Source organism: Solanum stenotomum, chromosome 7 (assembly GCF_019186545.1).
Source record: "Solanum stenotomum isolate F172 chromosome 7, ASM1918654v1, whole genome shotgun sequence".
Classification (NCBI taxonomy): domain Eukaryota; kingdom Viridiplantae; phylum Streptophyta; class Magnoliopsida; order Solanales; family Solanaceae; genus Solanum; species Solanum stenotomum.
In genome coordinates this window covers 10385671-10400490 of record NC_064288.1, presented here as the reverse complement: position 1 = coordinate 10400490, position 14820 = coordinate 10385671, and the positions used below count along the sequence as shown (strand labels likewise).

General features: G+C 35.4%; 1 protein-coding gene across 1 annotated transcript; it reads left to right on the top strand.

Annotated features, from left to right (window-relative positions):
- Positions 1 to 315: 315 nt before the first annotated feature.
- LOC125870509 (uncharacterized) lies at positions 316 to 2533 on the top strand. The gene is made up of 5 exons (XM_049550957.1): positions 316 to 553; positions 653 to 725; positions 848 to 1278; positions 1988 to 2243; positions 2354 to 2533. The coding sequence occupies exons 1-5, from the start codon at positions 548 to 550 to the stop codon at positions 2371 to 2373; spliced, it is 786 nt and encodes a 261-aa protein (XP_049406914.1). The 5' UTR covers positions 316 to 547; the 3' UTR covers positions 2374 to 2533.
- Positions 2534 to 14820: the final 12287 nt, after the last annotated feature.

The following is a 14820-nucleotide window of genomic DNA, read 5'->3' as shown; positions in this document are numbered from 1 at the left end:
TAGCACACTATTTATATACTGTCCTTTAACTTTCTGAATTTTCACTTTATTAATAAAAGTTCGATTTTTATTTTATTTTATTTTTTAAGTTTAAGAGAAGCCAATAGGGCCCCACATATTGAAGGTCATCCAAGGAAGCACTAGAAGCCCTACATGTGTATGGTGAAAATAGTTGCCACCAAATTCATCTAACCTCTAATTAGTACCTCTTAATCACTTTTTCAAGATCTACTTATTAGTAACAACCACATGAGCAATCCACTTAATTATATATTATAAATATAAAGTCTCTTATTGCTCCTAGAATATTAACAAGCCAACTATCCCTCATTTCATTTCCTGGTTGTCTCAGATTCTGCTCGTGTCTTATTACCACATTTTTGTCATCATATTCTATTAAAACTTTATATTATAACCAAAAACAGGAATCTTTGGTACATTAGAGACAGCACAGATAGATTTCTTCTGCGTTGTCCATTTGACTACAAATCTTGTCTCAAACACACTTTCTTTATAGTAAAGTAATTAAAATATATTCCACCATAACATGCAGGTGACCTAGCTTTCTTATTATTTTTCTCATCAAAATATCCAATTTCGTCCAATATATGCATAAAAAATATACTAACTTTGTTCAAATATATTATGTCAGACACTTATTCAAAGGCTCTTCAAGACTACAAATGAGACTACTACTTCTACAAGCAACAAACAAACTGTCAATAGTAAGTCTCGTAATTACCTTATAAGCGATCTGATAGTACAAACAACTCTTGGTATATATATATACTTTATAGAAGTTAAACTCTGTTTTTTTGTTTGTTAACTCTGTTTTTTTTTTTTTCAGATAAAAAGGCGAAATCGAAAGAGATTGTGTTGTTTGGGATCTGTCGTGGGAAAAGCAAGAACTTTGAGTTATTCAATAGTATATTGTGCAGGAAGGATATTGGAAAAGAGTATTTTTACAGCACAATTCAGTTAAGGGGAGTAGGAAGTTATCATAGGAGCCAACAATTTGAATATTGTATGAAGATGAAAAAAGAGAACCTTAAAGTCACTCACAAAGCAGATTCAACAGTAACTGGAAATCATGTAGGAAATATTACACAAATTTTGCCAATTACACATGATTCGACAAATGTTAATAAAGATGGTGGAGAAAAGAAAGAAAAAACTAAGGGAGATAAAGCTAAGATGAGCATCTCTAAGATGAAAGAGTTACTAAGATGGGCTGCTGCTGCAAAAACTGATAAGGGAACAAGATACATAACCAGAAAGGTGAACATTTTACTTCTATTTTTATCTTTCAATAACTATATAGATATTTATAGAGTTCATTTCTCAGATAGTTATTCAACCAATAGTCAGAAGAAATTATTAGAGAAATCAACCTATATATATATAGTCATGATCCGCATGTACTTGAGGGGTATTAACTGAACCGTTCATTGTAAAATTACATTGTATATATATTAGAAAGAAGTATTGAAAACACTCTTGAATTTGGTGTAGATTATTAGTTTCATATTCGAACTATTGAAAGTCTTAAAAACACTCATCTACTTGATTAAGTACTAAACTTAGATACACACTCATGATTTGTCACATGACATAGCAAGTGGTTTCAAACTCTTGTAGGAGCATACCGAGAGAAGTGTTGAAAACTCCACTAATTTAGCGAGAATTAGGAGTGTATTTCACTCATGTTACAAGATCGGAGTGTATTTAAGTTCAGTTAGTCAAGTAAATAGTGTTTTTAAGGTTGTCAGTGTATAGTCCGGAGATGAAACTAACAATTCACAATGAATTTAGGGGTATTTTCAATACTTCTCTGTATATTACATATTAACAGACCTTGACTTCTATTTGAATTTATTTCTTTATATTTTGACACTATTTATAAAAAAAATTCTGATTCCGCCACTGTAATCATAGTGTGAACATTTACTAGGAAATAAGTGGTGATTTACAAGGTGTGTAATTGCAGGTATTCAACTTCAGGAACAGGGCAACATTGAAAGCAGTTGCAGATGATGATCAACTAAGTAGTGATTCCCCCAAAATAAGCTTTAGATGGGATGCTGAAAGTTGCTCCACAGCTTACTCAGCTATGTCAATGCCTAATTCATCAACAACAAAGAATCATGAACAATCCATTCAAATCAACTTTGCTTCTGTAAACTCAACTCCAATTCACATAGATCACTGCCCTAAATTGAACTGGATTACCACTGATTCTGAATGTAAGACTCTTTAACCCTTATAATTAGCTCTTTTTTGTGATTTTAGTATATGATTATTGGACTTCCATTAATTCATCAATCTGATTGCTTCATGTCTCTTGTTTAAACAGTTGTGGTGCTAGAGCTATGAAGACTATAAATCTGGCATGTGCAGTAATTGATGAGTAGCTAGAAATTTGATTTTATCAGATATAATGATAAGAATTTTAGAAGGCAGATTAATGTAACATTAATTCCAATTATGTGAAGTTTCTCTATTCATCTTCTAACCAATGTTCTTACTCTTTAATTTCAATTGATACTCTATCTATTTATTTTTACTCGTCCACTTTCTATTTTGCACGTCTCTTAATAAATAAAGATTAATATGAGTATTTTATTATAATACTTATATTAATTGGTGTATAATTTTAAATCTTGGCAATGATTGTTTAATAAGTAATTAATGTTGAGGGTAATTTTGAAAAAAAATAACTGTAATTTGTTGATATGTAAAAAAAACTACAAGTAAAAGTGAAAAATTTGAGTGTTGACAAGTGAAAGTGAAAAGAGAGTATTAAGGACAAACTTATACTATATTCCCGTCATTTCAAACATTTGTAATCCTTACTGAAAATAGATATCTCAAAAAAGTTAAAGATAAAATTAATTATTTTTTTCATTTTATCTTTAAGACTACAAAAACTTCATTTATAACACAAATAGAATATATGCTCATTGGTAAGAAATTATATCTAAATACATAAATAAAAATAAAATAATCAAGCATATTGCTGAATTAATGTTTTTTAAGACATAAATAAAAAACACAACAAACATTTTAAGATGAAAAGAGAATATTAAAAACATTTATTTTTCAAAGCATTTTAAAAATTAAAACTATAGAAGTATTTTAAATGGACATTAGATCTTCATGTTGGATAAGACAAGCAAATACATTGTGACATGGGAATTATTTATTATGATGGGATGGTTAGAATTTCTCCACTTTTAATTAGGAGTTTAGAGTCAAAAAGGCAAAAGAGTTTAGCAAAATTTTCAAAATGGCAACAAAATTGAGTATGAAACTAAAAGAACAATATTTGAATGAAGCCTTTGATGATGTTAAATTATATGTGTAAGGCTCATGTCAGAATGAGTCTTACAAGGCTCACTCTGGCATGAATCCTACAAGGCTCATTCTGACATGATCAGTCTTTCCTTTAAAAAAAGACGGCTGAATTTTTTAAAAAAATTAAAATACATTCTTCATTATTTATTCAATCATTTTGTTGTTGTGTTTTCATGTTTATTTTTTTTCCTATTTTTATTGTTTATATGTAAATAAAAATGTAAGTGATGTGGTCAGTTTAGGAGCACTGCAAAGATTCAACACGACGGAAAAATAAAATCCTAAAGTAAGGCATAGTATCTTGTGCCTTGTAAGGTTAAAAGATTTGTCACCTTGTTTATAAGTAAATTTCAATGATTTATTTTGTGTCAAATTCTAAGGGTTAAATTGATAAACGAATCGATAACGATCAATAATGTCACGATCCAAACCGTCGTGATTGACACCCACACTAACCCTCCGGTGGGAGAACCACTACTACAACCGACTAAGCAACTCTAAGAAACTAAATCATTTAAAGATACAGAAGCAGGTTTAAATGATGAATTAAGTACTAAATTCCCATAAACTCAGAAAGTTTAACAAAAACAACTGGGCATAACCATCGCGGAAATTCAACCCCTAGAACCTGAAAGTCATTGTACCAAAACTCTACTATTCAACAAGTCTAAGAAAAGGGATGCAACCCCGAAAACTAAACATAGTAAATGTCTAAAACACCTAGTCGAAGTCCGAAGATAATGGACTAGACTAAGGATGAATCCAAGGCAGCCTGAAAGAGCTGGCTCACCCTTGAATCCAATCTCGATCAATGATCCCCCTAGCTGAAGTCTATCAGTAGCCGCCTGAAGATGTCATGTACTCAACAAAGAACAAGCAAGTGCAGTATCAGTACACAAACCACGGTGTACTGGTATGATCACGCGGCTACTCTAGTAAGCGGAACATAAGTAAGTAATTACAACACAGTAAACACACATATACATAATGCATGATTCAGTTATCATTTTAGGAGCAACATACAATTTTCCAATATCAATGACAGATAGATATGAATGTAATAATCACAAGTGGTCCTCTCATGGAACCCACACCCAAACTATTTGTGTGTCAGAACATGACACTTGATCCAGTCAGCACAACCATAGTGACAATCACACCCATAATGAACAATATCCATAGTCACACAGTCAAGTAACAGGTTCATGGCATGTAATCGTGCACACATAATCACTTCATTAGATTCGATTCAGATTTCTCTATTCTCATACATTCATGCATACAATGAAATTAACTGGTATATATCACACAACAAGAAATTGAACCATCACCTACCTCGAAACCAAGCCTGAATACTCCTAAGACACATGAGCCTTTCCTTTCCGGAGTCTTTCAGCTTGTTCTTGATCTAACGATAATTACCCAAGATTCTAAGTTCTAAGAATCGAAATACGAATTAGGGAAGTAATTTTCTTACCTTTAACGCTAGAATTCGTGGAACTCTGTTAAGAAACTGCTCTGGTCGTCCCTTAGCTCTTAAGAACGAAGTTTTGCAGAAAATAACGTTTTTAGGGTTTTTCCCCGCACTACAAAAACAATGTGAATTATATGGGGATTTCCTGGGGATTAGTATGAAAATTCGCAGGAAACTTACTTTCCTACAAATTTTCATACTAATTCCCAGGAATATCCCCATGTAATTCACAATTTTCTTGTAATGCCGATTTAAGTCGCGACTGTCCCGCCACAGCGGACCCCAACCCGCTACAGCAACCCTGCCCTGGCGAAACTAACCCCGCCCCGGCAGCTTGCACGGAGACATAAACTCAGAATTTGAGGTCCAAGCTCCCATTTTGCAACACGCCTTCAACCCTTGACGTTCTAAAACTACCCTTTCACGCCAAGATCAATTTTGGAGTTCTACTTGCCCGAATTCGATTCCGTAAAGCCGTACAGACTCCTTAACGTCTTTTCTATGCACTCATGTGATCAAATTCATAATTGAATCCCTCCTCCATTATCAAATTTCTCTAGACCTCACCTGACTCAAATTTCGTCCAAGTGTGGCCTAGGCTAGAAATTCCCAAGTTACTACTCAAAAGTTTTCTGGCCCAAATTTCTTCTCTATTGGCTTTTCCATAACAACAGGAACAGGTTGAAGCTGCTAACTCTTGCAAGGGATCCACATGAAAAAGAGATAAACTACAAAGGAGGTGCCTTTTTGTATATGATGGAACATATTCATACAATTAAAGCTTAAAGCTCTCAAGTGAAAAGCCTTAAATGACTAAAACACTCCTTAATTCAATTTTAATTCTAAGAAACACACATCGACGGTGTGTTGGCTGCTTGATGTCTAACTGCCATTTATATAATAAGAGAATATAGATTAGATTTATACAGGTACACCTGAAATTTAGGTATTAAAATTCATAAACAATAAAATTGTAGGGGTTCAAAGAGAAAAACGCTTTTTTTTTTAATATTAAAGAGCAAACTTATTTTTTTAACCCTTTTAAATTCTAAAGTCAATGTTCGTGCAAAATAAAATACACGGCGGGTATCAATTAAATGAGGTGGTAAATTTTAAAGACACGGCGAGAAAAACACTTGTTTTGAATATTAAAGAGCAAAGTTTTTTATATATATGCATTATGTATATTTTCTGTAAATTAGATAATCAAAGAGAAAATTACATAATATAACATACATGTGTTGTATATTTACTATACATAATTGCATATTCTAAAAAAAATTATAATATAGTTACACTTCACTTTTTCTAGTATCTCTCTCCTCTCCCTTCCAATCTTGCATGCCTATCTCCTTTCTCTCTCTCGCTTGCATCTCTCTATCCGCTCCCTCTCTCCTTTATGGTTTCTTTTTCTTGTTTTTTGTTTTGTGTGCTTATATCAATTGTATATTTGAGCTCTCTCTTTTTTTCTTTCCCTCTATAGCCTATTTTTCTTGTATTTTATTTTGGAAAAACTACATAAATGAGTCACAAAACTCAAAATAATTACATGTTCATACCACAATTCAAAGTAATTCTAGAAATATCCATTCTCTCAAAAAATAATTACAGCTTATAGCCCCCATTCATTAATGCTAATAATTTTCGCTTAACTGATAATAAATCAGTTTTTTATATTGTATTGATATCATTAAGGTTGATAATTTCGCTTAACTGATACTAAATTAGTGTGTGTGTATATATATATATGTGTAAGCCTTAATGATATCAATACAAATATGATACTGATTTCAGTATCAGTTAAGCGAAATTAGTCTGAGGGAGGGGGATATATAGTGTAATTATTTAGTGGGGTATGAATATAAATGAATATATGTTTATAATTATTTTCTTTTTATGGGGTATTTGTTTAGTTTTTTTTTTATCTATATTTTCTCTGTTTGCACTATAATTGTATATTTACTCTCTCTCTCTCTTCCCCCCTCTCCCTCTCTCTCTCTCCTTTTTAGCCCTTTTTTAAATTTTTTTATGTGTGTATGTATAAATTGTTTATTTGTGTGCTCTCCCCCCCCCCTTCCTCCATAACATTTTTCTTGTACTTTGCTTTGTGTTTTTTTGTCACTTGTATATTTGCTCTCTTTCTCTCCATGTTCATCTATAAACGTTTTTTTTGTATTNCCCCCCCCCCCCCCCTTTCCCTCTCCCTTTATAGCTTTTTTTGTATTTTACTTTATGTGTTTGCATTAATTGTATATTTGTTCTCTTTGTCCCCTCTCCATCTATAGCCTTTTTCTTGTAGTTTGCTTTGTATGTTTGTATCAATTGTATATTTTCTCCATTTTTAGAATTTTTTCTTTCTTCATTTTGATATACAGTTCCGCATTTGATAAATATGTCTTTTACTTATTTTTTTTCTCTGGCAAATTTGAGTGGGTAGTTTTAAGGAAATACGTATGTGAATCTACATATCTATGACAGATTAGTGGGTTTCTTTGAGCTTCTCTCTCTATCTATCTATCTATCTATATATGTGTTAGAATGTATGTGTCCACTAACTATAATGGGACCAGGTCCTAAGCATGATTTACAATAACAAAAGTAGATAAATACTGAAGGTAAATAGATGCTGAAAGTAAAGATTGTACGCACAACTTTACGTGGAAACCTCCTTGCTCAAGGGAGTAAAACCATGACCTGTCTCACAAGAATTTTCAAACTGCTTTCACTAGAACTTCACAAGCAAAAGTAAAACAGTTTACAATATAAGATTAACCTTCTAATCTCCAAACTAAGTAATACCACCTATTATTTAAACGAGCCTAAGCAGATACAATATTGCCCACTATACTAATCCTAACTAATTAATATAGACTTTGACGTAAGACACTAAGTTACTCACAACTAAGTTCTTACAATGATTCACACAAGCTTGAAACGTTTTTATCACAAACGAAATGATTTCTACAATATAAGCACGATTACAAGCAATCAAAATAACAGCTGGTACATAAAGCAATAATGCAATCTATCAAGTCCCTGCTATGTTGAAGCTTGAATATCTCTCTTTGAATGAATGGGTTGTTTGTTGTTTTTGGTATTGAATATATCAAACATCAAGAGTTAATACCCTTTGGACAAACAACCTCATCGCTTCTGGTAGGTGTAGTACACTGGTGACTTCACCAACTTTCTAACGTAGACAACTTTCCAGTTGTACAACATATGACCCTAAACGAGCATACTCTGCAGAGGACCAGATCCCTACACTTCTGAGGAGATCATCAAAACATCTGAGAGCATTAAGACTTATCATTTTCTCCCTTTCTGATGATGACAAACAACCTCCAAGCAGCCTCACATGAGTGCTAAGCATTCATTCAAAAATTATATTAGTTCCCCCTGTCACCTATTCCCCCTATCACTGTTCTTTCACATTTGTTCAGTTCCCTTCTAATTTCACAACAGTGTACCAAAAATTCCCCCTTTTGACATCATTGAAAAGGAATAGCAGTAAACATATGCGAGTTATATGCAAAGCATTTAAGAAATCAGGGCCATGGGCCACACAGAGCATGTACATGTAAGCATAAAGAGAATATTAAACCATACTGAACAAGGCACAGTTGCAATTAGAATTAAATCACAAAAAATGACCATAGTAGTCAGTTAAAACAACACACATAGCCACAAGAGTTTTAAACACAGGAATGAGAAGACAAGGGAAACAAGACTCTTTTAGGACGGAGGGGGAAGGGGATTAAGGGTGTGCATAAGTAAAGACAGTCTCTCATTTGCGGCCTCATGAGTCTGGATAATTTGCTTATTGAGAGCCTTGACTTCCTTACTAAGTGAGGCATTTGTCTTCCGTAATTGTTCATTCTCCTCTCTCAACTTCTGCACCTCTTTCTCATCCACACCAGTGGTACCAAGTCCTCCTGAGACAGCCTTCTGCAACTTAGATTTCAGTTGCGCAATTTTAAACCTCCTTATCATTTAGGATCGCAGAGATCAGTCAACTCATGTTTAAGAGTGGCTTGTTGCTCTAGAACATCTGCAACTTGAGATCTCCCCTTTGCATTTCCATCTACACATTCATATTCCAGAAGGGTGGCAGCAATAAACATCTGCTTGGTGGTACCCGGTACCCCTCGTCCCAAAGGCATTTCGAAATGGTTGAACACATAATTCAGCAAGTAGCCTTAAGGGATGCCATGTTTTGCCCTTTTTCAGGTCATCACCCCACCCTATGCATATGTTCAAGAATTATGGCAGGGAGATTAATTTCCTCAAGTTCATCCAACTTTTTCATGAGAAATAGATTAGTAGCAAATGTTACTGTTCGTTTTTCTGTTCTTGGCACCAGCACTTTCTTGATGAACTCAAAGAGTAACCGATATTCTCCTTTGAGAAACTTATTTGGCAACCCTGCTCGCTTGATGTCTCCACGCTTAGAAGCCTGTTCTGAGAACTCACTGGATGGCTTGCAGCCTTCAATTGATCGGATTACTCTCGCAGGCACACCTAAAATGAACCCCAAAGTTTCCTCATCTAAAAATATCTTAATATTTTTTACAGAAGTCCTGATTCCCCCATCCTCTAACAACTCCATTTTGTAGTAAAATTCGCGCACCTCAGGTTCATGCAAATAGGTACTGCGGGTTCAAATAGATGGCCCCAACTTTGTAGAGAAACAACATCAAAGAGATTGGACATACCAAATTCGGTTATAATACCAAACTCTGTCGTTCAACACTTTCTGGTTCTCCATTTCAGCTATACGTTCTTCCCTGGTCATTTCCTTATCTTCAATTTGTTTTGTAACACTAGGAACTGGTCCCTTGTCTTGATTTGATTTAACAGTAACCCTTTTCTTCACTCTCTCCTTCTTTACAGACTTCTAACTTCCCTTCGATTTAACCCTCTCAACCTCAACTTTATTTCTTCGTTTTGCCACATATGCAGTGATGTCATCAGATTTAGTCTCACTGGTTCCAACAAGCAAAAGAGTTGATAAGGGTTCTTCAGGCAAGTGACCTTTCCGTCTTCTTTTCCTAATCCTCTTTGTTTGAATTACATTCGTTGTAGTGGCACTCACCATAACTTCTGCATTTCACTCCTAGTCCCATACCTCTTCTTGTCCCCTTTTGAGTGAGACTCAACTTGTAACACCCCTAAATACTAACCAAGAGTCTCATGTCGATTTATCGTTGCTTAATTACTAGAATATGTTTTAGTCTCATTTTGGGAACTTGAAGTATTGTGATAATTGCCAACTTGCTTAGCATAAATTCTTATCGTAATTTAAGGATTTGTGATGGGGTGTTTAGGTAATATCCTAATTAGAATTATGTATAACTTTAAAAGGAAGTTAAGGGATATACATATAGATATATATGTATACATTTTGGGCAGCACACAAATTCTTGGGCAGCACCTTTGAAGGACAGTTGCCCAAGGGATAAACATCACTTGTTGACTATATATTTTCACCCCTCCTTTAGTAATTTCGTTTTTCTCAAGCCTTAGAACCTTAGAAACATATCTAAACTGAGTGTTCTTCAAAATCACAAGAGAAACTTGGCCCTTTTTGGCTGGAATTCAAGAACACACACTTCTTTTTGGTAAGTGACGAAATCTGTTTCTCAGCTGGGTAGTGTTTGGTGTTTTATGCATATCTCTCGCTCTAGAACTTAGTTTACAGTGAGTAAATATGATTTGGAAAGATAATTCGTAGACCTACAACTCTTATGTTTATGTCAAACTCTGATTCAGCTGTTATGGATTCGAAATATGGGACGCAACATAGGACAAGTTTTATCCAGATTCTGGAATTTGAAATTCTGTATGAACAACTGTTAGTGTTTTGACTATATCTTGTTGTACAAAATACATTTTTCGATCATTCTTGTTTGTTTGCAACCCTAAGAGATGTATCTACATATTTCATGAAGGTTNAATTGATGCGATGAGTGGGTGAGAGACACGTGGCATTGATGTTGACAAACATACAATGTAGCATAAGTGATACTAACCTCGTGGGGACCAGGTCCCATTTAGCATGTAGCCCTGCCTGTATGATTAGATCTTCCCTTCAGCCAACATGCCATGAGTGTATACCTGCATTAAGGTACCAGAAGTGAATTCTTAAACGATACGCATTACAACAAGTATAGATACCTGCCCTCCTTAACATAATCAAACGAAAGATTTTGTGCAAACTTGTCATGGAATCAGGTGATCTTGTGCATCCCCACACCCCCAGCCTTCACCTGTTTTTGATGAAACAATCTCTACTCAAGGTTTTTGTAAAGATATCAGCCAATTGGTATTCTGTCTTACAGAACCTCCTCACCACATTTTGCTTTTCAACATTGTCTCTCAGAAAGTGATGCCTCGCATCTATGTGCTTTGTCCTCTTATGTTGAACAGGGTTCTTGGCCATGTTCATTGCACTGGTGTTATCACAAATTAAAGGGATAGTGTTTGCGAGAACTCCAAAGTCTTCCAGCTGTTGCTTGATCCGTAGTAGTTGTGCACAGCAAGATACAGCAGCCACATATTCTGCTTTAGCTGTAAACAGTGCCACTGAGTTTTGCTTCTTAGTCCCCCATGAGATCAGTGATGATCCTAGAAAGTGTGCCATGCCTGATATGATCTTTTGATCAACAAGAAAACCTATATAATCAGCATTAACATAACCAATAAGATCAAAGGAGTCACCAGTGGGATAGAAAAGGATCAGGTCCTATGTGCCTTTCAAGTATCTCAGAACTCGCTTGGCTGCCTTCAAGTGTGATTCTTTTGGTGCTACTTGAAAGCTTGCACACATACCTACACTGAAGACTATGTCAAGTCTGCTAGCAGTGAGATACAGAAGTGACCCAATAATTCCCCTATACATGGTCTGATTGACCTCAATTCCATCTCCATCCCGGTCGAGTTTCACACTTGTGCTCATAGGAGTATCCAGAACTTTTACCTCAAGTAGATTGAACTTTTTGAGCAATTCCTTTATATACTTCTCTTGGCATATAGAATTGCCTTGAGAAGATTGATTGATTTGCAATCCCAAGAAGAAGATAAGCTCCCCCATCTTGCTCATTTCAAATTTGTTGCTCATCAACTCAGCAAGCTCCTTGCTCAATGAATCTGAAGTAGCTCCAAAGATGATGTCATCTACATATACCTGCACAATCAACAACTCCTTACCTCTGGATTTTAGGAACAAGGTGTTATCAATTTTACCTCTTTTGAACCCATTTGCAAGGAGTAACTTTGACAAACGATCATACCAAGCTCTTGAAGCTTGCTTTAAACCATACAAAGCTTTGTCCAGCTTTAGCATATGATTTGGCAGTTTTGTATCTTGTAAGCTTGGAAGATGTTTGACATACACTTCTTTTTTCAAATTCCCATCCAACAATGCACTCTTAACATCCATTTGAAATAACTTGAATTCCATGTGGGCAGCAAAAGCTATCAAGATTTTAATAGCTTCCATTATGGCTACAGGAGCAAAGGTCTAGTCATAGTCAACCCCCTCTTATTGGTTGTATCCCTGCACCACAAGTCTTGACTTGTTTCTGGTAATGGTCCCATGCTCATCAAGTTTGTTTATGAAGACCCATCTTGTCCCAATAATGGTTCTGTTTAGAGGTCTGGGGACCAGGTGCCAAACCTTGCTCCTCTAAAACTGATGGATCTCCTCTTGCATTGAAGTTACCCAATCTCCATCTTGTAAAGCCTCTTTGATATTCTTAGGCTTAATGGATGATATGAAGGCTGAATATGCAATTAGATTTCTTGTGGAGAGATGAGATTGTCCAGTGGATGTGCGGATTGATGTTTCCATCCGAACTTTATGGTAACCTCTTCTTCCACATCAACATCAGATTCACCTTCATCATCTTTTGAATTTTGAGATAATACCTCCTAAGCTAAACCAGAGGGACCAGGTTCTCCTGTGTGTTCTGCACCATTTTCCTTTGCAACTGGTATGTTTCCAGGATTTTGAATTGTCTTATCATGTTTTCTCTTGATCAACTCCTCCAACTCATGGTCTTCTTTATGCTCATCAATTTTCTCAAATTCATCAAATATCACATGCATGCTCTCTTCAACACATAGAGTTCTTTTGTTAAAAACCCTATAGGCCTTGCTGGTAAAAGAATACCCGGCAAACACCCCTTATCACTCCTGACATTAAACTTGCCAAGGTCATCGTTTCCATTATTCAGTATAAAGCATTTGCACCCAAATGACTTAAGATGGGCAATTGAAGGTTTTCTGTCATTCAACAATTCATAAGGTGTTTTCTTGATCACAGACCTGATAAGACACCTATTTGTAACATAGAATGTTGTGTTGACTGCTTCTGCCCAAAAATTCATTGCATGCCCTGAGTCAATCGGCATAGTTCTTGCAATATCCACCAATGTTTTGTTCTTCATTTTAACAACTCTGTTTTTCTGAGGAGTTCTTGGTGCAGAGAAGTTGTGATTGAATCCATTTTCAGCACAAAAGCCTTTAATTTGAGAGTTCTCAAACTTTGTGCCATGGTCAGATCTGATACTAGCAATCTTGCAGTTTACCTCTGGTTGAATAACTTTGGCAAATGTGATCTAGAGTCCGGCTATCTCATCCTTAGTCTGCAAAAACATGTTCCATGTGAACTTGAAGAAGTCATCAACAACTATATGAATATACTTCTTATCTCCTCTGCTTTGAATTCTGATTGGTTCATATAGGTCCATGTGAAGAAACTCCAGAGGTCTAGTTGTGCTCACACCTTTCTTGTCTTTGAATGATGATCTTGTTTGTTTCCCTTTTGCACAGGCATCACAGACTTTATCATTTGAGAACTTCAGCTTTGGCAATCCACGGACTAGGTCCCCTGCAACAAGTTTGTTCAACAAAGAAGTAGTTACATGACCCAATCGTCGGTGCCATAGATTTGCATCATCAGTTTGAGCGCTCAGTCATGCAAGATTGTCCCCTTCAATAGAGTCAAGATCCGCAACATACATATTTTTGACTCTTTTGGCAGACATAACAACTCTTTTAGTTGCACAGTTTGTAACCAGACATCTATCAGAAATGAACTTGACTTCATTTCCCTTGTCACAGATTTGAGACACACTCAAAAGATTGTATTTCAAACCATCCACATAGTGTACATTGTCTGTGGAATGATCAAATGTTCTCCCTATCTTTCCAATACTAAGAATGGAACCCTTCTTTCCACCACCAAATAAAACACCACTACCTTGGTGTGCTTCCAAAGAGAGGAAGTTTAGAATGTCTCCAGTCATGTGCCTTGAGCATCTACTATCCATGTACCAACACTGACTGCTTTCTCTCTTCTACATAAGAATCACTTATTAGACTTAGGAACCACTTCAAATGGAGTTCCCAAAAACTGTCAAACGGGTTAATAAGAAACCTTCATGTCCATGGGGGTAAATTGTTCTTGCTAAAGTGGTAATCGGGACCAGGTACCTTTTCTTTTTCTCAGAAATCTTTTTAGATTTAAGAAACTTCTCCTGCCTTTCTTTTACTCCTCTCAAAATCTCACATTTTTCTTTCAGATGACCATTTTTTCCACGGTGGGTACACAAAAGATTGTCAAAGACAGACACATACTTACTATGAGGATTGTATGGAGGCTCTATATGTCTACAACCTAATCCTTTTCTTCTGTTGAACTTCTGATTTACTAAGTTAGAGAGTATCTTAGACGAGTCAGTCCATTTGAGAGAGTGGTTCAACTCTACTTTGATCTTACACAGATCCTTCACTAGTTGAGAGTTCGTTTCCAGGGAGGCAACTAACTTAGACTTGATGAATCCACAAATTGGACTCATTTAGGGCTTTATTTTGATAAGAATAATATCGTTGAATGTTTATTTTGTCTAAATATCTGATAAAAACTCTTAAGTTTCAGGTATTTGAAGTTTTAGTGAAAAGATGGACACTTAGGTGCAAAAAGGAAC